This window comes from Anastrepha obliqua, chromosome 3, assembly GCF_027943255.1.
Source record: "Anastrepha obliqua isolate idAnaObli1 chromosome 3, idAnaObli1_1.0, whole genome shotgun sequence".
Classification (NCBI taxonomy): Eukaryota; Metazoa; Arthropoda; class Insecta; order Diptera; family Tephritidae; genus Anastrepha; species Anastrepha obliqua.
Genome location: NC_072894.1, coordinates 60,557,804 through 60,582,299, shown reverse-complemented (window position 1 = coordinate 60,582,299; position 24,496 = coordinate 60,557,804). Strand labels below are relative to the sequence as shown.

The 24,496-nt window shown below is 35.8% G+C and overlaps 1 protein-coding gene across 4 annotated transcripts in view; it reads left to right on the top strand.

The window, feature by feature from the left end:
- The window catches only part of LOC129240193 (sodium- and chloride-dependent GABA transporter 1-like), a 147,234-nt gene extending 123,671 nt beyond the window's left edge, over nt 1-23,563 (top strand). For all 4 annotated transcript variants that reach the window (XM_054875815.1, XM_054875814.1, XM_054875816.1 and 1 more), the window contains exons 3-6: nt 5,921-6,152; nt 17,651-17,796; nt 18,010-18,146; nt 21,180-23,563. In XM_054875815.1, coding sequence (XP_054731790.1) covers nt 5,921-6,152; nt 17,651-17,796; nt 18,010-18,146; nt 21,180-23,076 — 2,412 coding nt within the window. In that variant the 3' untranslated portion in view covers nt 23,077-23,563. The remainder of the gene's footprint in view (nt 1-5,920; nt 6,153-17,650; nt 17,797-18,009; nt 18,147-21,179) is intronic.
- The last annotated feature ends 933 nt before the right edge of the window (nt 23,564-24,496 follow it).

The following is a 24,496-nucleotide window of genomic DNA, read 5'->3' as shown; positions in this document are numbered from 1 at the left end:
TTGTCTAATGATAACACCGATTTTTGCCCAAGTAACCAAATCAATGAGCATAGTTTAAGTCCGAGTTGCTTGCCCTGTTAGACGCCTCTCTAGCAAAATACCTAAGTATTTAATATAGCATTATCTGGGAAATTTGTGTGTTGCGTAAAGTTACAGGGTAAAAGTTATTTGCTTTCCTTTTTACGTCATTTTGCAACCAAGCGCAAACATTACCGAGGTTGCCCTCAGCTGGGGTATGCTTATTCTTAACCATCATCTGCATATGAGGCGGTGTATTTTTTCGTCGGTAAGGTAAGATCGGCTGTAAATATAGGCCCTACTACGTTTCCCTATGGTACACCTGCTTTTATTGGGTGGAGGTCGGTTGCTTCGTCGTTTACTGTGACAAGAAAATGCCTGTTCTGAAGATATGATTTTAAGATCATGTAGTAACTATGGGCAGGCTCGCTTTAAGCTTATATAATAGGCCTTCATACCAGATCTTATCAAAAATCTGCGTGATATCTAGAAAAACTGCAACACAATATTCTTTCTTCTCTAGTGCTTCTTTAGCGAAAAGTTTTGACATTACAGCCAGTAGACTTATCGGCCTATAAGAAGATACCATATTCAAGGGCTTCCCTGGTTTGGGCATGAGAGTAATCTGCCCAACTTTCTATGGGAAAGTATTCTTTCCTAATTATCGGATTAAATATAAAAGAGATTAACGTGTAACCGCACGTGGGTTATTCTTTTTTTCTTGTTATTAGGTCATATCCTGGCGCTTTATTTGCTTTGAGGGCTTTACACACCGTGTACTTATATTTAATCTGTTTCCAGGTGTGTTGTGGTAACATTTTTATACAATTATTTTTACAAACTAGTAGCTTTGGCTTTTTCTTTAATTATTTTACTGTCAGATTCTTCTAAAACTTCTGGGTCGTATATATGTAAGTTTCCTTGTAAAATTTTAAATTTTTTCGTATTGCGAATTCTATGGGAGCATTGATAGCTATATAATATAAATTTTATGCTTTTCAACACAAATAGTACATACACACATACATATGGATTTGTGGGAGTGCTTTCGATGGTGATGGTTCCATATGACAGTGAAATGCTATTGAATTACCACATTCGATTAACTTCACTTGAAGTCATTGACAGCAATTCGCTTGTATGTATTGCAATTATCACCACTAGCATTTTAGTGAATAACTACTTATACATATATATGTAGTTGTATTATGGGAAGAAAATGTCAAATGAGCAGCTATTGTGTGGTGTTGCTTGCAAATGTACATATATCAAATCAAATCTTTTGTGTAGCCAATCGATGCGATTACAATGGTTTGACACAGCTCACACTAATTGTCTTTCATTGCTTCGAAATGTTTCTTCTATTTTGCCCACACATAACCAAATAACTAGATTTAATGATTGTGGTGAATTCAAGAAATTCAGGTCGCTGACAATGATTTTTTGAATGGCCGAAGATGCGCAAAAGGCGGGAACCAAAATGTGTAAAAATAAATTTGAAAGCAATACAAATATATTTGCACGACTCGAAAAAAATAAATAAAATAAAATTAAGTAGAATAAATTAAAATAAATACTAAAATATAATATAAATAAAATCTATATGCACTACAATATAAAATAACTCAGCTTAACATAACATAAGAAAACATATTAACACATACTAAAATAAAGTAATACACAGCAACGTAATAAAGGGTTTTCTAATAACATGTGTTATCTAGCGACGATTTTTTATGGCCGGAATTGGATGGTATTGATCTGGATAACGTTTATTTTCAACAACGTGTTATCTCGCGATGAGGTGATCACAATTGGCCATCGAGGTCTTGTGATTAAACAGCTTGTCACCATTTTCTGTGGGGCCACGTGAAAGAGAAGATCTACGCCAACAGCCGAGGACGTAGGGCAGCCACTGTGCAATTCGGTTATGGAAAATTTTATGAAAAGGACATTGTCCTGTAAACGTGGTGGTGGTGGTAATTTGCCTGAAGTTATTTTCCACTATTAATGGCATATCTTCCTCTTTATAATGAAATAAACATCCGATCATTTATATTAAAAAATAGCATTTTTCTTTGAATATCAAAATAACACATCTTATTAAAAAACCCTTTATAACATAATAAATGAAAACATTTCGGATTTTTAAATTTTTATGTAACAAAACATAGTATTGCAAAACATGAAAAACAAAACATAAGCAAATAACTTAACTATCATAGCAACATAGTTTAACATAGCAAAACATAGCTTAGGAAAATACTACAAAATAACTTAAGGTACATAACTTTATATAAATATCATAGCATAACAAAGTACAGCGTACAGAAAAAAGAAAAACATATGGACAACAAACAAAATAAAAAAATGCAATAACATCTCACTAAACATATAGTAAATACAGTGCTAACCAAAAGTTAAGCATATTCCAGTGAGTAATTCCTACATAACTGTCATGACATCATATAAGATGAAGCTTAAAAAAACTTGAAATAGCATAGTTTAACATAGCATAACATATCATTGTAAAATAACACAATACAACATAATATAACATAACATAACTTTACGTAATAAAGCACAGCATAACATGGCATAGCATATAAACAAATAAAAAATATGAATACCTATAACAAAATAAAATAAATGCAATAACATCTGAATAGCATTTCTCACTAAACATAATTACAGTACTAAACTTAACTAAAACATACCTTAGCGAGTAATTTTTCAATAAAATATACAAACGTGGATATGTAACATTTATTTATTAATTAATAATTATTACTCTATATTAATTTTTATTAAAACGGCTCTTTGCTTGTGCAAATGCTTGAAATAAGGAAGTTTATACAATAAAACTGCACACTAGTTCACTTTGACCAAATGTAAAACAAATATTATATATATCGCCCATCACCGGAATAATAACAAAATATTGCAGTACTGCTTATATGGTCGTTCCGTTCGGAATTTTGCAGTTTGTCTATATTTTTGCTATCTGCATGTCCACTCTTTTCAGTTTATTGCGAATTTCGTAAGCTAATTCTAACTTAACTGCTAAACAAGTTTTGCTTAAATGGTGTTATATGCACTTAAGTTGATGTGCGCAGTATTTCTCACATTTGTGTCGGTTTTGTGATTCGCTTAAGTGTTAATTAAATTTCCATTTTTTGTTGCTTTCAAATTCTTGCCAAGTCGCTTTGTGGAGAAACAGATAGGTGCTACTTACTTGTAAGTTGCTGAGAAAGTATTTTCACACCAGCGTGGCAGCGAAGCTACTTTTAATTATACTGTAACATCATCCTCTACAGCTTGTTTTGCTGCCTTCGATAACGCATTTAAACTTAAGTAAATTCCCTGTTATATTAAATTCAGCTGTAGTTGAAATTTTTGTGATGATTTCCTTTTCGCACTTTGTATTTTCTACAGCGTACCTACCTTTCATCTTGGTTATTTATAAATATTATTGTCTCCCTTCTCTTCTCTTCCGATTGGGGGTAATTTTAAAACTTTCAGCATCTTTGCGGCTTTTAACCGCAATACTTTCAATTTCTCTTTAAGCTAATGCGTATGTGTTTGTTTGTATGATTTAAAGATCGGATTTGCATTTGGTGCTTTCTACTGAAGCTACTCCAGTTGGTATTACTTTGATTGTTGTTTTTATGGCTGCCACTGGTATGTCGTGGTTAAATGCGACGCATAGTGAGAAGAAATTGTCATCATAAATAAGTAGTAAAATATAGTTAAAATGGAAATGGACGGTTATTTAGTGTGCACTAGTTTTGATATGCGAAAACTTTTGACTCATAAGTGAGATGAACTCAATAGCTGTGAATTACACAGAGGGTGCAGTGATTGGATGCGTAGCTTATCCAAATACTCTATAAGTATTGGAAACTTTTAAATCCTTGTAAGCTTGGTAAGAATTTTATCTATTTTAGGTTCTAGTACATACGAGGGCAGTTAAACTAAATAAAAAAAAAATCTGGCATCACTCAGAACATACAATGTGGGATTTCCAGTCCACACGACCGCGCACTAGAATTATAGGAAGAGACTCCGCCTTACGTAACTTCCTTCCTTTAAATTTGTGATTGTATATGTATGTGCTTCGGCAAACTGATCTCCATGGATTGAGATCAAATGCAACTGAATCTAAAGCGACTTAACTAGAACTGGATGACAAGGCAAACGTATAACACGTAAGAGTATATCCTGCATTGATATACAGATAGCTCGAAGGCATTTAATATTAGGCATTTTAATATTATATATGATAACAGAACTAAACATTTTGTGTCGATGTATAGTTTTCCAAGCCGTGCAGAGATAAATTTAAACAGAAATTTGTGAAACAAGCGAATTGCCATTCTGAGAGGCAGTCAGGTGGCGCTCAAAGCAGCGCCTGGCTGTGAGACTAAGTCCTCATTGGTCTTTGAGCGTATGGTATTAAGAAATTTAATTTTTTAGGAACGCACAATCGCATCTGGCTTATTTGGGTCTCAAAACAAAGAGGTATAACAGTATCGGACGCATTTGCATTCGAGGCTTCGGCTTCGTTACCAATAGGACCCGAGCTTTTCTTTGTTATAAGACAACACACCCAAAATTAGGAAATTCACAATCCTCGCTTATAATTAACTGAGAATGCTCATGGGCATTCTCACGTGCCATTGCAGATTGCGCAGTCATAATACGCATTAGCTTAGTCTTGTTGTTTTGGCTATCAATCTCCGGATACCCCAATACACGTTGTCCTTGAATGTAGCACTAAACAGCGGAGAAGCGGCCAATTGCAGCCAGAAGAAATGCACATAAGTTCAGTACAGCTCTATTTTGAGATTAATAAGGGAACTGGATATGGTTGAGGTAGTTTGATGAGTAGAGGGCACAAAAGGCCATGGGATCGAAGTGCAAACCTCAAATGTATCTATTTATTAATTTGAAGCGTTCAGATTCGTTTTATGAAAGCAATGCTTCATTTGGTTAAGCTTCAGTGGGAACCTTAAGAGAGGAGCAGCCTTTTTTTTAGTTGAAGAAAGACGAAAGGCTTTCAAGCTCTCAAAGAAAAGGTTACAAAGATAGATATATTTGAGGTGGACATTCGATCTTATGATCTATTGTCCCCATCCAGCCTTCACAGTACTTCATCTACACCCTTCAAGAAATCTAGAAATTCATTCGCTGACTACTTGGTTTAGCTCCTTAGTTAAGCCCAGGTGCCTCCAGCTCCTCGACTAGGCGTGATACTCAAGAAGTGTCGTTACTAATTCAAATATATTTCACTTGACTCCTCAACCTACATTGACCTGCCTCTCAAAATACTCACTGAGTTTTAGTGCTATTTGATCACGAATATACAAAATGTCATTTACATACAAGCAACCTTTTTCTTTTGCAACAAATGAAACCAAATAAAAACAAAATTATTCCAAAAATTCGAAATCAACAATATACTTATAGTATATCAATAAAGATAACTTTTGGAGTAGTAATGAAAAAACACGTATTTATATAATTTTGTTGTTGTAGCTTAGCTACCCACGCTGCATATTATCAGTTAAGTTTATAAATTTGAGCGAAACCTCCAATAAAAACTGGCACAAAACAAAAATGCACTCAAACCAAATAAGAAAAAAAATATAATAAAACTATAAAAAATTAAAATATTCTTGAAAAATTTTAATACTCTATACTTTAATACTGCGTTCCGTATAGGTTAGCAATGAATTCTTTCCATTTATTCATTTCTTTACTTAAATGTAATTGCTTACCTTAAATTAAATTGTTTACCTTAGAAAGTCACTTATACATATACATATACATATACATAAATAAAAGAATAAACACAAATCCATTAATTTATCATTCTTTTTATCTCTTTCCCTCTCACCAGACCAAATGTTCGATATTTCGTGGGCTCGTGCTGTGCATCTGCTTGAATGTCACTTACGCCAATATAGTCCGTTTCCCCAGAGAATTGGATAAATATGGCTCTTCGTATTTAATTCCATACATAACACTATTATTTCTAGTCGGTTTGCCTATCATTCTATTGGAGATATCGGTGGGGCAGTTTCTGGGCCAAAGTGCAGCGCATACATGGACCGCCTCGCCTATATTTAAAGGTAAGAAAAAAAGTATTAAACAAAAATTTGAATAATAAATTTAGTTCAAAAGAAGTTAAGTAGGTTAGGTTAGGTTATAACGGTTGCCCAGAGAGTAGGGCCCACTTGGACGAAATAGTTTGGTTCGTCCTTTGTGATACCATTTAAGGACAGAGAAGGGGGAGGAAGGGAAGGGATGGGGGAGTGGTGAGTGATTGTGGACTACGAACGGTGACTAGTCCGCGGTTGTGTTAACCTCATTATGCTGCTGATGTAGTTCATCAAATTTTTGTTATCAACACCTGCTATATCAGATGAGAACCAAGATACTTGAATCTTAGTCCCCCGAAGGCTGGGCAGCTAAGGAGCATATGCTGAGATGATTCCACCTCATCCTCCATGCAGCTGTCGCAAAAAGGACTCGAAGTGATTCCGAGTCTCACGGCATGTGTACCTCGCGGACAGTGTCCCGTGATGATGCCCACGAAGTTAAGTAAGATAATAAAAAAAAAACTGAGCAAATCATGGCATGACAAAATTTAGTACCTATAAAAAATTAAAGAAATGAAAAGTGAAGTAATTTGAAGTAACAGTAAGAATTATTAGTGGAAAAAGCGAAAATGTGAAGTTTTGAAAAGCGTTATTATTTATGTACAAAATTAAAAGGTTAAATCTGAAAAGTTATATCGAAAACTTAAGTGTTCAAGTGCAAGTGCAAGTGTTCAAGTGCAATATTTAATATCAGGTCAACTCCACATTGTGTATCGCTTAGCAAAGTAATTTTCAAAAAAATATCCACATCCGCCGTGAATTGGAAATAATAACGTGGGAGCAATGACTGTAGAAATTCGCTGACATCGCGTCGGCTGCACGTGGCTGCCGTTACTTGGCTGATTCGTGTGACGAATGGACTTATTTACTTCTTATTTGCTTATTTGCCCAAATTTATTCAAACTTGCATTGTAAAAATATTGCATGAAATGGTTCTAAAGTAGCACTCACAAAGGCACGAAAAACAAGTAGAAGTTCTTTTATTTAATTTGCATGCAAATATTACATGCAAAAATTCACATACAAATGTATATACAATTTAGGCTGCATATTAGGGAACTACAAAAGCAAAGAAAGCAAGTAAGGGAGCGCTAAATTCAGTTCGGACCGAAATTTTTGTAGTAATTATTCTTTTGAAAATTGATAAAATTGGTCAATAACTACTCCCAGTTCAGATGTAACATTTTAGCAAAATTTAATTTGGGCACCGATATAATAAATTTGAAGAAAAATTTTTCGTTATCGATAAGTTTATTTAGTTACAATTTTTGGTTTCTTTTTTTATATGACCAACCAACAACAAACAACATCAGCAAAAAAAAAAAAACATTGCCAAAACCAGCGCAAATCGAGCCAATTGAATCTTACACTTTTTTATACCAAAATTCAATGGATTATCAAACTGCAATTATAGTGCGGGAAATTATATACATGTTATGTACATACTAGGTTGTTCAAAAAGTTTTGTGATTCGATAAGAAAGGTACAACTTTAAGGTTTGGAATACACTTTATTATTCAGTATAGTTTCCTTGAACACCAATAGACATGTTCCACTGAGATTTCATTATATTAATTCCATCTCTGCAGTGAGAATCTGGAAGGGTTGCAAAATATGCTTCCACAGCTGTTATAACCTCACCTTTTGATGAAAAACACTTTCCATGCATGCATTTTTTTAAGTCTGGAAACAGATGGAAGTCGCCAGGGGCCAAGTCTGATAAATGCGGTGGTTGCTCCAACAATTCGAATTTTATTACATGCTCTTGTGAACCGGTGCACTATCCTGATGAAAAAGAATTTTTTCTTTTGCAAACTCTATCCTTTTTCACGATTTTTTTCCTTCAGCTGGTCTGAAAGGTTACATCAATATTCAGAATTTATTGTTTTACTAGTTTCCAAGTAATCCACAAACGAATTACAAAAAACGGATGCTAACATCTTCTTGGCCGATTTATGGCCAAGAACTCTTCGGAACCGAAAAGCCAGGTTCACACCACTCTTTAGCCTCCTGTTTTGATTTAGGATCATGATGATAGACCCAAGTCTCATTAATAGCGTTGAATTGTGGCACGAAATCCACTTTATCCTTCGAAAACGCTCAAAATGTTGCTGAAAAAGAGGCATTCGAATGTGTTTTTGTTGCATTGTTAGCGAATGCGGCATACAGCATACATCCAGTGTTAGGTAGGTAGGTTAGAAGGCAAGAGTAGCACTTAATTTTGGGCACACTTCAAGTAGCACTTAATTTTGGGAAGAGAAAAGCGTCTGCAGCTATCCAGTACTGTTGAAGAAGTGGGGGAGAGAAAAGGGCTGGAGAATTTTTTCAAGGCCACGCTAAGGAATCTCAAGCGCCTAGCCGCCAGAGACGGACATTTTCAGAGCGAGTGCTCAACAGTCTCTTTCTCTGCAAGATCCCCACACCTTCTGCAATAGGGGTTTTGCGGAATTCCAAGCTTTTCCGCATGAGTTCCGATCATCCAGTAATCAGTGAACACAAGAATGAGTTTGGAAATTGAATTGCGGGCGATTCCCATTACCTTAAGCGTTCTGTTTATATCGTATTAAGGTCATAGTGTTTTCGAAATAGCGCATGATGAGACAGACCTCCATTTGTATTGCGCCTTTTTTAGAAAGAAATTGTGTAGTTTCCCTTTAACAACGGTCAAGGGGACACCGATGTCTGATAAGGGGACAGCTGAAACCGGTTCTGACGACCCTTTCTTGGCAAGAATATCGGCAATTTCATTTTCTTCTATATTCGTGTGCCCAGGAACCCAGATAAGGGAAATGTTTCCTGCACGTTCGAGACGTTTGAGTTCCTCCTAACAGAAGTTCACCAGAAGAGAGCTGCAATACGGCGACGACAGAATCTTGATCGCAGCTTGACGCATTTTGCATGCTTGCAAGATCGTGAAGGCCTCTGCTTGAAAAACTCGTTCGTTTCCAACAGTTTAAAGGAGACCGAAATGCTGGCTGATTTAGAAAAAAACTCCAGCTCCTCCTCCAGATTCCATCTTGGATACATCAGTAAAAACAGAGCTACCTATATCCGTGCCGACTCTCCCCTCTTCTTCTTTGTGTTGACAAAAAAGATCATATCTTTAGAACAAATCTGCTGTGAAACCATTCGTCAAATAAAGCTAAAGTCTTCCAAGCACTTTTATTTCCTTTGTAGACAACAGGCTTGCCAGTAAAATTTTTGGATGAACGAGGATTCACTGATTTCCCAATAATCATTTCTTTACTTTATGATTGCCAGCTGCATTTGTATAAGCAAGGAACGCTATTCTCTCCTTACTAATCTTACGCCCCGAAGCCGGGTTTCTTTCGAGAGCACAGGAGATTTAAGATCTTCCAAAATAAGCCACACTCATAGTATAGCATATCTGCTCTAACTTAAATCCGTAATAGTTTTGTTAAATTTGTTCAAAAGGGGTTGATGGAGTTACTCTTATTTGATAATTTTCCTTCGCAAATTTTTAGCCTTTTTTTTAAGTTTGCAACAATTTTGGGCGGCCGCCGTGGCCGAATGGGTTGGTGCGTGACTACCATTCGGAATTCAGAAAGTGAGCGCCGGTTCGAATCTCGGTGAAAGGCAATGGCAAACCTCCGAGTGTATTTCTGCCATGAAAAAGCTCCTCATAAAAAGTATCTGCCGTTCGGAGTCGGCTTGAAACTGTAGGTCCCTCCATTTGTGGAACAACATCAAGACGCACATCACAAATAGGAGGAGGAGCTCGGCCAAACACCCAAAAAGGGTGTACGCGCCAATTATATATAATATAATATAAAAAAAATCTTTAAGCTAATCCTATTCAAGAAATGCCATTTGCAGAATGACTTCGTCGGTACTTCTCCGAGCTTTATTCCCAGAAATACAACGTAAAAAGAGCAGAAGAGAAAGACAAAGCAAAAAATGTTGCAAGCATCGAGGTAACGATTTTCTGATGTTGCAAGTACTGAGTACGTAAAACAATTGTATCGCAAGTATCCAGTATGTGCAAGAATCGAGTTTCTACTGTTTTAAATTAAAAAAGAAGCAAAGCAAAAGCAAACTTGTCAATATGTCCTGTTGTAAAGATATTTAACGCAATGCATATGTACGTATGTATGTGCCAATATCTATCTCGAGGGAAAGAAATATCTGGCAACATCTTTGCCGTTTGTGGTCTACCATTTATGAGGTAGCCTAAAACTAGGCAACAATATGCCCGCTATAACCGGTGTAGCGCTTGATAGGCTAATAAACAAACTTCCGGTGATACCACACACAAATACATTTACACATCCATTGGCTTAAAATGAGAAAAGTGAATTGTATAATATAAAATAAATACTGTAAATACTGACTTTTAATATGTATAGTATTGTGTGTGGGAGCATGGCTCTTTATTGCATCTGCTTAGGGTAGCGATGGCTATTTTAGCCCTATGAGCTCCATGTGGGCGCAATTATTTTCTTTTTTCCAATAATTTATGTGGCTTCTTTATATAGAAACTTTACTTAAAATTAAAGTAGGTACTACTACAAAAAATATTATGTACGCGTTGTGACTATTTTTAAATAGGCAGATTTCATTGTTATTGTAATTTTATTATGGTAATAAACTTCGCGTGCAAAATATTAAAAAATATTTGTCTACACATTTAAAATGGCTCCAACTAACTAAATTATGTCCACACCTATTTCTTAAACGAATAAAGTTTTTTTTATTGCGTTACTAAAAGAAAAGGATATTTTCTCATTTTTGTAGGCACTTCTTTTTCTATAATTTTGTTTTTTGGTGACGAGTTTTGTGGCCACTAAAACAATCCCTTCTCTTCTTCTGGGACTCTTTCCAGGACAAATCTACGCATTATTTCGGGAATGGTCAGAATGACGTTCATGAAATTGACTAGTTCTATTGATCCATGTCTGGGTCCACCATGTTTGTAGCCAGCTTCATGCTATAAGCTTGTCTTCTTATGTCTATGTTTGCAATGCTTTGTTGAACTACGTCGAACTGCTATCTTTTTTACCGTATCCCAGTTTTCCTCGCGTTCAAGCTTCTTGCCCACATTGATCGATGCGATGGCGCCAATCTGCTTCCTCAGATAATCTCTTTGAAGGAGGCATCTGCCGCAATTAAAGAGCGTGTGCTCGGCGAAATCCCTGGGTGTTTCGCAGTATATGCACCTGGGGTCGCTTATATTACTCATGCGGTGTAGGTATTTCTGAGTCATGATATAGCCCACTTTTCCGAAGCTCCGTTGAATCCATTTGCCTATTATAGGAATCTTCTTCAACATCCATCTGCCACTCGATTCAGTGTCCCATCGCCTTTGGTACCGCTGTATGGCTTGGCATATCCGTTCCGCGGCGTTATTGGTGGTGGGCCATGAGGTCAATAGGCATCAGGCATCATCACAAAAACTGTTGCGCCTGAGGCAGTGCGGTAGGTTGGAGCAACTCTGAACGCTTGGGTTTGCAGTTTAGCGCATGATCAGCCTTATTTTTCTCTAAGTTGGACCACCAATGTTCGCCATTAGTTTGCTTAGCAACCCCTGCTTTAGTAACCGCGTGCCGTATCTGGGCCCATAATGTAAGCCCGCCCCTAACTTATATTATTTTCACATACATCTGCTTAATTATATAATATAAAATTTTGAGCTTAATTCCTTAACCTGTAAGTAAAAAGGGGGACTAGCAATACAAAATTTAACTCTGGATATCCGGCATTTAATAATAATTACTGGATTATTAAAAGAAAGTTGCAACGCCATGCTTTCGATTATTTTCAGTTATTTATAGATTAATTTTGTGAAGGGGAACTGAACATTTTTGTGTTTCTTCCAAATGATTAATAGTATTACCAACATAAGTTCTCCAATTAAACAAACGTAGACCAACTTGACAGCTAATTTAATCAATCTTAAGTCTTGCTGTGAAAACGGGTAGATTAATTATCGCAAACTGATTCGGTTATCTCGCATACGTAAACAAACCTTAAAGCAATTCAGTTCGTAGCTTAGAAATCAGAAAATATTCACGTGCATCCATTCAAACGTACACACACACATATATATACATACATACATACATACATACAGATATACATACCTATGCGTATTTGTGACTTAGATGTTAGATATGAACTTCGGCAAAGAAGCTCTACAGTGTTGGAGTTATATGTATTATTTTGGTGTTTGCTGGAAGGAAGTATATGTATACGTACATATGCCATTTGAAGGAATTCTGAGAAAATTCTTTTAGTGTGTATTCAATTAAATCTTCAAGTCCACATTTTAAATTTCTTAGTTTAAATTTAGCATTAAATTTAACATACAGAAAAAAAACATTCACTCTCAACCCTTAAACTATTGCGTATCCCTGCATAACACATACATACATCCACACATAGGCACCTCGGGCCGGTTGAACTCCCGCATCAGTAGCATACGCCCCAGCAATTCGGCTCGGCAATAAGCATTTGGTTCGTACAGGGAACACACATCCACCGTCGACACTATCAATGCAATGCGCATGCAACAGGTTCAGAGAACGAGAGAAGTTGCAAGCAGGATACAGCATGCAAGTACCAACATGCCCTCACATAACTAATGGCCCACCCATTGCCACCCAATTTTGGGCTCCATGCGAACGACTATGAACTTTAACAATCGCAAGTTTCATTGCTGTTGCAACAGTTTTGCAATTCACAGATGCATTTTCCGTATAAATTGGTATAAATAGAACATCCGTATGTTGAGCATTCAGGGCGGTCTGGTGTTCCGCAGTACACATCGGTTGGGCACAACCCGTTTCAAAATTGTGCCACCAAACTAACATACAAACTGAGTAACTAAAACAAATTGAATACTGAAAACTGGCAAATGATGATATGAATTTAATATACATACATACATACATATAAATGCAAACTTTCGTCAACTAAAATGGAAAATGATTTACAGTTCAAAATGACACACACAAGCAAAAATTGAATCTGACTCAAGGCAAAATCTCATATACATAAGGGCAAACGATAAAACGAACCAATGAAGAATAACTTGCGAAAACTAAAACTATATCAGATTTAATCAGATGCAAAAAAAGATTATCAATAAGAAGCCAACTATGCAAAAATCGAAAATCGACTTCAAAAATACCAGGAAAACGCATAACTCTAATAAAAAAAATCAAAAAATCGCATCCGTGTGTCCCGTTTGAGTACAAACGAAAGTCCATACTCGCCGTCGTTCTGGTGCGGCAACAACCCACAATATCAGCCAGTTCTGGCGCAGATACATGTCGATGTTATGCCTTGGAGTTGTTGCAAGTTGTGGTGGAGCTCACTAAGAGGAGTTCGCCTAGAGACGAGAGTACAAATGTGCCAAAGCGGCGGCGAAATGGATCTGCAAAAATTAAAACCAATAGATGTTTGAGATTAAATTCCAGCAAAATGAAAACGAAAAAACACCAACTAAAATGTCAAGATGAAAAAAAATCGACCTAACAAAAACACACAAAAGCTGCATAGAAAATGAAAGCAACTAAAAAAAAAACACTTGGCAAAACTGACGGAACATAAACTGTGGTGATCGCCCTTTTTTGAAAATGTTTGCAAGCCTTTTTAGTGTGTTTCTGAGCTGTTTTTTTTGCACTTAGCGTTAGATTATTTTTAAAATTAAGTTATAATTTATTAGTGTACTTAAAGATTATCGATTGTAGTAAACTTTGTTGCCTAATTTTTCGTTACCAAAATGGAAGCTCGAAAATTTTGGTTTCATAGAAAGAAAGTTTTTTCATAGTAGCTTTTCATAGAAACATTAGTGACGTAGCCCAATGAGTTGGTACACGATATTGAAATAACACGAATCACTAATACCATTTTTATACGAAATTTTCGTACTTGTACGAATCTCAAAACAAAAAAATGTTTTTCCAAACAAAACATAATTCCTAATGGACTACCTTATTTCGTCAATAACTACAAACAAAAAAATTTAGTAACTATTTTTACTGACGGCTCTAAAGCAACAATCACTGCCTTTGCAGTCACCTCATCGAACGGCAGTACATACCATCAGAGGTGGTACGCTCCCTCCACACACGTTTGTATTTACTGCCGAGGCTTTTGCTATCCACAAAGCTTTAGAATATGTCATTCATTAAAAGGGCAAATTCGTTATATGTTCCGATTTTTTTTTCTGCTTAAACGCAGTTCAAAACATACGCAACAGCTCAACAATAATAGTCAAGATCCGTGAAATTTGCATTAAATATAGGAAGAAAATTGCTTTCCTCTGGGTATCTGGCCATGTCGGCATTTCTGGTAATGAACAAGCTGCTACTGCAGTGAAATACTTTGGATTAGCACCTACTTTTCAATATGAGACAAACGATTATAATGACCTGAAGAAAATATTACGCTCCCATCAAAAGAGATTTACAGAATGGAAAAATTACCAGCATTCATACTTCAACCTTAACCCGACTCCCGATAAACTTATCTACTCCAGCAATATCACTCGTCTATAATCAACCATTTTCACACGTCTAAGGATCGGACATACGCAAATAACTCACCAACATCTTCTCACTGGAAGTCCAAAACCAACATGCCCAATGCAGCAATATTATGTCCGTCGATCATACATATATTCAACACTCAACATTTAGAGAGTATTAGGCAAAAACATTTAATTACTAACCAATATCAAAAATTGCTAAAAATACCATCCTATGTAAATATTTTTAGAATTTTTAATTTCTTAGTATAATGTAATTTAAGATAATTATAATACTAAGAACTTACTTATATATTCGGAATCGATTAGGTTTAATATCTATATATTTTTCCTAATAAATAATAATAAAAGACTGCCTTATTAAGTATAATTTGTTCGTGTAAGAGCAATAAGTACATTTTAGAACTAGTCCAACTGTGCATTAAAATTGACATGTTATCTTTAGGTCGTGTCTACATGGATATCAGGTATTGTACAAGGTGGCGCAAAATGAATCATCCAATATTTTCGAATAATTTTTTTACTGAATAAAAAAATAATAATTTTCAGAAATGGAAATCTCTATTTGACCTTTCAATACTCCATTGCTTGTCTGTTCGTATACTGCAGCTGTCTACTTCACAAGTATCGGACTGACGTACGTCACCATTTGCCAAAATTACAAAAGTACAAATTTTCCGATAGGGTGACTAATTTCGCACCACCTTGTAAAAACAACTCGACAACGTAAAAAATAATGACTAATAACAGATTTGGTTATAACGAAAAAACTAACAGAAGCCGTTAATAATTTAAATAAAACTCGTCAGATGGGGACATATCTGATACATTTATAAATTGAATTTTCACTGTAGACTAATTTGAATTTTTTTTGTAATAAAAATTAATTGTTTTTGTTTTATCAATAAATACTTATGTAATATAGATTTCATGCTTACTTCTTTTGCATGGTTTTTTTTGTAAAAATATTTGGAGTGTTTTCATTTTACACGTTTTGTTAAAGTTGTGAAACATATGCCCAAATTTACCACTTGTCGCATGTATGTATGTTTTTACACGATTGTGTTTTGCACGAATTTCTCAGGAACGTACCTACTGTGAAAAAAGAGGGTTGGGACTACAGTCACATTTATTAAGATTCGAACAAACCCATAAGTTTGCACCAGTTACTATTTGCGAGCGTCAATTTTTCACTTTTCATATCTTTTTAGAAAAAAATTGGTTGTATATTAGATACTAATAATAGATACTAATAATGTAATTAAAAGAGTTAACTTAATAAATGTTATTACTAAATTTGGAGATATACGTGGAACGAAACTTGTGTTTTGATAAACTTTTTCAAACATATATTCTATTTTTTGTGTAAGTATTAAATTTACATAAAAGTCTTAGCTCTATTTACGGCGATTTAGAAACAATAGAGCAAACACACGAAAAAAAAAACTACACTAAATTTAATATAGAAAGTGTTAGTGGAACACCCGGTCCATATACACGGGTACACTTGCATTCACAATAATAGCAGTGCGACGTTTTATAATGTTTTGCGTATTTATTTATTTTATTTATTTTAATTCAATTTTTTTTATGTTTTAGTTCATACTAAAACAAAATAATATACCTCAAAGTTTCACACTTTGTACGAAATTTCAAAAATGCAAAAAAGTCTCATTAAAATTTCAAACTTTTTTGATTCTTATTCTAGAATTTTTACTTCTAATATAGAAAAATTTAGGTATGCAGTTCTGATCCCATTCAATTTTGTGCTCAAAAATTGCGTTTTTTTTGAGACTATTCTTCGCATATAACGAATGCTAAATAAAAAAATTTCAAAAATCAACGCGATTTTTAAACGGGATCCCTACAAAATGCTGTATATCAAAATTCTTTTCGTACGAAATACTGTAAATTAACGTAACAAAATTCTGCAGTGACAAAATTCTGTATTTACAGAATTCTGTATTTACAAAAAATTCTGTATTGACAAAATTGTGTATTCACGAAATTCTGTACTGACGAAATTCTGTATTAACAAAATTCTGTATTGAAAAAATTTTGTGTTGACAAAAGTCAACGAAAAAAGGAGTTCTACGCAAAAATACGGTGGATTGCGTAGCCGGAGTCGGACTGATGAGGGTTATTTTTTTGAAGCGCGGCCGAAGGCCGCCCACGCGAAAAGAAGTTCTACGCAAAAATCGATGGATTCTATCGAAACTGAAGAAAAAAGTCCGCAGTTTTTTTATAAAATTTCTTGAATTTCTTATCATTTACTTACAGCATTTCGTCAATACAGAATTTTGTCAATACAAACTTTCGTCAATACAGAATTTCGTCAATACAGCATTTCGGTAATACAGAATATTTTTTACAGAATTTTGAAATACAGAATTTTGTATACAGCATTTTGTAAACAGAACATTGTATCATACCGCATTACGTACCCAACCCTTTTTAAACAACTTTAAACTTGTATTTAATTATGCCACAAGCTAATGAGCTATATTTGTGGAACCATATCAAGACGCACGCTACAAATAGGAGGAGGAGCTCGGCTATATACCTAACAGAAGGGCACGCACCAATTATTGCCATTTACTGCATTCTCGAAATTTTTCTAAAAAGTCTGATTAAATAGTTTAAATGTTTGAAGCCAATTTATTAAATTTTTTATATTTTGTACAAAGTTTGTAGTAGTTTGAACTATGTTTTTATAAAAATAAGATATAAAAAATTAAATAAAAAATAGTAGTCAACTAATTAGTGAAGACTTTACAATATGCCGTGCTGTTATTATTGTGAACCTAGCTGCACGCGTTTGCTTAATACGCATACAAATACATTTATGTTTATAACACAAAACGATCTATGTTTATAAAACAATTTACATTTTAATACATGCTATCCTCACACGAATATTTTCTCACCTTCTAACTCTCTTTGTTCGTTTATACAGGCGCCTGCATCATCAGCCGTTTTGCGTCATGGCTATCGACGATTTGGGTATCACTGCAAGCCGTCTTGGCGGTGGCCTACATCGGCATGTTTATCTTCAATACGATGCCATTTCGGGAGTGTGTGGGCAATTTGAAGTTGGCACCGGTAAGTTGTTGTTGCTGTTACTGAAGACATATTGCCGACAAGTTGCTGTTACGAGCTTAATCTTAAAGACCGTGACTAATTATGCGAACAAATCGTTATTGGCAGCAGCAATGATTGATTCACTAATTCGCATATTTATTGGATTTTTATTACGGTTAAATGTACTCGTTTGTGATTAATGATTTTTATTGTATTTTCTTTGCAAACATTTAGAATGGCTACACAGTGACGGGCAACAGCGGTCAAGAATGTTTACAGCGCACATTTTTAACACCATTTTGGGAGAATCCAATGTATTTTGGCATGTTGGCTGTTGGATTGATCGGCATTTGGATTGTGGTGATGCTGTGGTTAGTATTGCAAATGAAACTCAAGTAATTAGTATTAATTAAATAATGATTAGCTAAAGAGTTATACTCTTTATGTACATATTTCCTTCCTATATGAGTTATGTATGTACGCCATACGTAAATACTAAAATTAAGGTTCATAGATATGAAGTGGATTAAAAAGTCCATGAAAATTAGAATATTTAACTTTGCTTCCCAATCCCGGAAATTTTGTATTGCATATTGTGTGCTAAACCTTCATTTTTTATTCCATAAATTATTAATTTAACTGCATATATTTATAAAATTGGCACTTACAAGATTTATTCAAAGACCTCATTTCAGCCTCCGTTGAACGGCGCCAGGTGGTTCGTGATCTGCCTACAATGCGTCCTGGCTGTTGAAAGGGGATCCATCGCAGCGACTGTTTGGCGATGTTGTCGTCAATCTTCCTCAGAGTGTGGCCGATCTATTGCCATTTCTTTCTGCGGATTTCAGTCGCCTCATCGGATTGATGGAAGGCTAATCAGTGATTCGGTGTTAGAGTAGTTCGAGGCTTGCGATGCTTCTTCTGCGAACAATTTTTGCTGCATTATGCTCGCCTTGGCACACCCATACTGCCTATTGATGTTTTTTTCCAGCTTATAGGCATAGATCCACGATTCGTCATCTGTTACGATGTCCTAACCTAACCTAAGTACTTTTTGGGGCAAATTATGCGGTATGAACCTTTAAATTAAGAAGCAACGAGAACAAATCTGCTTAACGACCAAATGTTTAGGCAATATTGAATGTGTGCTAGCCCCACCAAGCCCCACCAAGCCCCACCAAGGCCCAAGAATGCCTCTATTTTGCGCTATGTCACATGACAATCTTGCGTTATTAATTGACGCACAGAATCCATTATTTCTGTCCTTTTAGACGAAAGATGTCGTAAAAAATAAAAAAATTTGCCTAATAACTACTCATTCTGGACAAAAAATGAGCGAAGCTTAAGGGTTAAGGCGCCTGCCTTTTATAGCCTTTCGACGACATTTTGTTTGAAGTGCCGCATTGGCAGCTCATACAAGTTTTGCGGCATGATTCTCAAGGCCTCGAAGCTAGCAGCAAAGTGTAGACCGACCGACTGATTCGTAGCTACGTCATGACTGAAATATGCCCATATCACTCAACTTAAATTACCATCTCCATCTTCTACTTCGTGCTTACGCTTACTACTATTATCAGTTTTGCCGCACATCGTGTCGCGTCAGTCGTTGGTGTGCTGCTGAATTCATACATAGTACAACCTGTGGATTTATGAAATAAATCTTTGTAATTTATATGCCAAGATATATTAATTAATTTATTTATTTTTAACACCAAACTTTTCTCACCTTTGCATATTTAATGATTTATTCATATGTACGTATGTAAGTGTGTTTGTGCGTAGTAGTAAAGATTATTTAGGCATATCGTTGATGTGAACATCCGCATTATTTTTTATATTAGTTTGGCATATTCCTAGCTAATATTTTTATGTAAATTTTTTGGATGGCAATCTTGTTGAATTTTAATTTCACTACTATATTATTTTTTTTTTATGTTTTTTCATTCAAAATTATTTAAGTGTATTTTTTTCATACCGATGATTCCATTGTTTGTCAATCTTTATTTTTTGTTTTTAATTGTACTTGTTTGGGTATTTGACTGATTTCTTTTTTTTTTACCTGTCAAATAAAATCAAATGAAGCCATGGTTTTACTTCATATAATATTCATAAAAGAATTATTTGCATTTTTAATATCGTTTTAATTACAAACTTGTTTGATTTTCCCATTTGACATTAATTCATGTTCTAATCTGACATCATATGCCACAATTCGTTGGTAACTAAAAAAACTGTTAAGAAATGATGATATGCATGAACAGTCAGTGCCACTAATGCTCGTACCAGTGTTTTCTTGTAATACTTTCAATGTTTTCAGAAATTTCTTTTCTCATTAATTTATTGTAAAACAATTCTAATTAAAAAAAGGGCAAGTCGATAGTCTAAGACTTTTTAAGCACAAAAACAATCGATAAACCTTCAAAATATTTATTGGGATTCCTTCAATTCAACCCGTTCAACTTGAATAATATATGAAGCAAGAGTATTCAAAGCAAAATTTTGAATTGTCAGCTATTAACGGTTTAAGGGTTATCAGGAACGCTTCCATTTAATGTCCGCTTAAATAGCGAAAATGAGCAAGACTGCTTGAAAATATTCATAATTTCTGAGTTATCAACGGTAGCCACTTCAAACTTGCGCAAAAGTATTCTAAAATCGAGTGAGCTACAAAACTGCACATTTCGAAAAGGTCTAAAAATCGAAATAAATATTTTGAAATTTGCCGATTTTTTATAGAATTAAATTTTTTGAATTTTTCATGAAGTTAGCAGGCTTCCTGTAAGTTTTGGTTTAATTCGGTACTATTGATGCATACGGTTTTTTTATAGTGCGAACTATATAAATGGTGCTTACACCCTGGGGTATGCGTCTTGATGTTTTTCCACAAATGAAGGAAGCCACAGTTTTAAGCCGTCTCCGAAGTGCAGATATTTTTTATGAGGAGCTTTTTCCTGACAGATTGGAGGTTTGCTATTGCCTGCCCAGGGGCGACCGCTATTAGAAAAAATTTGTTTGACATTTTAGTGTTAAATGCACGGAGACTCGAACTTACGCACTTCCTTATGGTAGCCATGCACCAACCATTCGGCTGCGGCGGCCAGTATATATGTGCATATATATTTATTAGATACTTTTTTTTGGACATTGAGAAAACAACTTGTACGGTTTCCATAAACTCTTACTGTACATAAAGATTTTACTAAGACTAACTTTATTCTTTGAAATACCAAGAAAAGCTATTTATAGCTGCCGTAGACTCTTACATTAAAAAAAAAAAATTTGTTAAATTTTGTTTCTTTTTGTTTTTGCTTGCAAAACAAAAAAGCGAACAATAATTTTCTTTGCAAAAAACTAACAATTGTAAAAAATTTCAAATGTTTTCTTCTCTGTTTTTGTTCTTTTAGCACTCACAATGGTCGTTTCTTGCGTCGCAGCCTCTTCTTTTTCGGCATTCTCGGCTTTGCGCTGCTATGTTGCCTGACCGGCTGGGAAGTGCACAACTCCTTCCAGCGCTCCTACTTTCCCGAGTTATGGCCATTCGATTCGTCACTCCTACTGGACTCCAACATTTGGTTCAACGCATTGATGCAGGTACTCTTCGCCACGAATTGCGGTTTTGGCGCTCTACCAGCAGTCACAGGCAAATTCCTCTACAAAGGTGATGCCGTACGCACTTCGATCGTGTATCTTTGCTTCAATTTGCTTGTGAATGCTATTGCCGTCACACTCTTTATGGTACAATTCGACCTCTCGGCTAATAGTGGCGTAATGATTGAGGAACTCAAACCGCTAACCGCCGTGTACGATCGCGTCCTATACGATCGGCCCAGCAATGAGCTAATCGCGCGTATCATACCCATACTAATCTATTCGCTGATCGTGATTTCCGCCATTGTAGCAACTACAGTGTCCATCTACACGGTTACACGCTTGGTGCCCCGTCATCCGAATTACGTCATCAGCTTGGTGGCGCTTGTTATGACGATCATATCGCTGGCGGCGCCGAAATTCATTATAGCGCGCATTTTGGATATACGAGTCGTCGGCACAATCTTAATTACAGCGCTTGTCTTTGAGCTGATTGCGATCTGCTGGATTTATGGCGTCAAAAATATCTACACCGATTTGGAATTCTCAATTGGTCGGCCGATCTTCAAAGGTTGGATGTGCTTGTGGTGTATTTGTCCAGCCATACTTACCGCTGCGCTGGTGTGGTGGTGTTCCGATGACGATCAGTATGATTTGCTGGCAGAATATGTGCCGCGTTGGGCGCCTATTCTACTCGCATTAGCAGTGACTTTTATAATTGCTTGTGTGCAAATATTCCGGCAAGTTGAGTATAATTTCTTCGGTATGATATGCGAAGCATCGAAGCCGGCAAAAGAGTGGGGGCCAACTGATCCATTGGCGCGTCATGCCTGGAAGCAGTGGCGTTCAGTGTGCCAAGATACTGGCCGTCGTGATTTCACGCTCCGCAGACGTGGTACACGCGACTACACGCACTCGATCAAGAAGGGGCAATATTCCAACTCCGGTAAATATGCCAATGGACATGTCACGCAGCAGAATTGGAAGCAATCAACCACCGGTAATAGTTCGCCCAATTATAGTGGCTCCATGTTTGGAGATTCGGCAATCGAAGAGGATATAAGCGTAGATAAGTTTCCAGTGGTAGCGCAGCAATTTATGCCCTTCCAAAGTAGCGATGGCAAACCGTTGCGCTATTCAAACCGCTCACGCGCCCAACCACAACAGCGCACCAGCGCACAACAGCAGCAGCATCAACATAGGGAGCAGCAAAGACAACAAACACAACATCAACATCAGCATCAACAGAACGAAGATGAAGAATTGCCTTTGCCTTCACCACCACCACCTCCCGCTCACGTGCATGCAACGCGTGCGCCCTCCATGCACATGGAGAAACATCGGGAGATTGTCTACATTAGAAGACTATCGGAAGATGGGCGCCACGCTACACGTATAGAGATAACACCGTCCAATGAGTCGATAACATATGGCAGCACGAACGCCATCACTGCCAATGGAGGTGCGCGTAATCCTATGAGCCGTGTCAGTGGCAGTGGTTCGCAAGGTGTCGCTCATATAAAGCGCTCATCCAGTGCCAGCATGGCCAAACACAATCGACACTCAGTCGCAAGTGTAGGCGTCGGTGGTGGAGGAGCTGCGGCAGCGAGCTTAGGAGCCAAATTACCACCACCAAATTCGAACGGCAGCGCGGATCACATCTGCTGGCGGAAGTTCACCGTAAATCCGCAAGAATACTCCACGGAGCTGTGAGGAGCATGCGAAAAAAACAAAAATAATAAATAAGAAATGCATACATACCTACATACATACACACATGCAACAATCTTATATATATATATATATACAACAAAAGACTTTTCCGTACCCAAGACAAATTCGTTATAAAATAATTGTAATTATAAAATAATGTAGGTTGATAAGAGACGTTTAGTAGTTGTAGTTGTAGTAGTGAAAACCATAAACACTTAGACAATTCCAAATTGAATTAGACTCGTCGCATAGTAATTTTTTAAATTAAAATAAAAGAAAATAAATATAAAATACCTGTAATACTAAATATATATAAGAACTACGAATAAATTGTAAATAATACCCAATTAAAATTTATGAAAAGATATTTTTGTAAGCTTTAAATGAGGAAGTGCGAAATAAAATGGCTAACACGAATAATAATTACAATGAAAATTACACGAAACGCTTTTGTTGATAGATCATTTGCGGAAATAACTGGCGCGAGCGCTTGATGCGTACGATGCGTACGGCATCACGAAACGCTTTTGTTGATAGATCATTTGCGGAAATAACTGGCGCGAGCGCTTGAGAATAAAGCTAGATTTGTGTACAATAAAACGAAGGAGAATTTATACGACAAAAAAACAAAATATATATATATATGAATAAGTAAATAAATACAATAATTTTAACAGGGAATTCAAGATAACAAATTTATTAAATTGTTCTAATCAAAATATTAGCTTTAGTGCTCACAAAAGTATGCAAAGAAAAACTTCTAAATCTCTCATGTGTGAATTTCTTGTTTCATACAGAACATTGAACGTTTATCAGATGAATTAAAATTATGTATGTGAACCGAAATAAGTTTTACTAACAATTAAAAAAATACTTATGGACCTTTAAATTAAGCAGCAAATGTATATTGAATTTATATTTGTTGAGCCAGACCAATGACTGGATTTTTTGTCGGCTGATGTAGCTGAAGAATACAACGAAAAACAATATGATATATGGTATATAGCTACGAGGAAATTAAATAAAAGGAGAAATATTTTGAAACAAATATGCCAAAGTGTTTTTAATTTATTGCCATGATTTTATTTGAAAGGCTTGCTTACTTGTGACATTAGAGTTTCGACCTTCACTTACGAAAAGTTGCATTTAAGAAGGATGAAGAAATTCGAAAAAATAGATCCCTTTTGGTAAAAATGGTAGCAAAAAAGCACTTAAATGGAAACAAACTGCGAAAGTTTGAAAAAATAAATTCAAATCAATATTTGAATAACAATTTGTATGTACAATGTAAGTAATTTCATATGTGCAATCTTATTTCAATTTGTGAACAATAGATATTTTAGGAATAAGCGAGATCAAAATAGAAAAACGGCTATCTTCGCTGACGGTACATGCATTTTAGCAATCGGTGATGATGAGA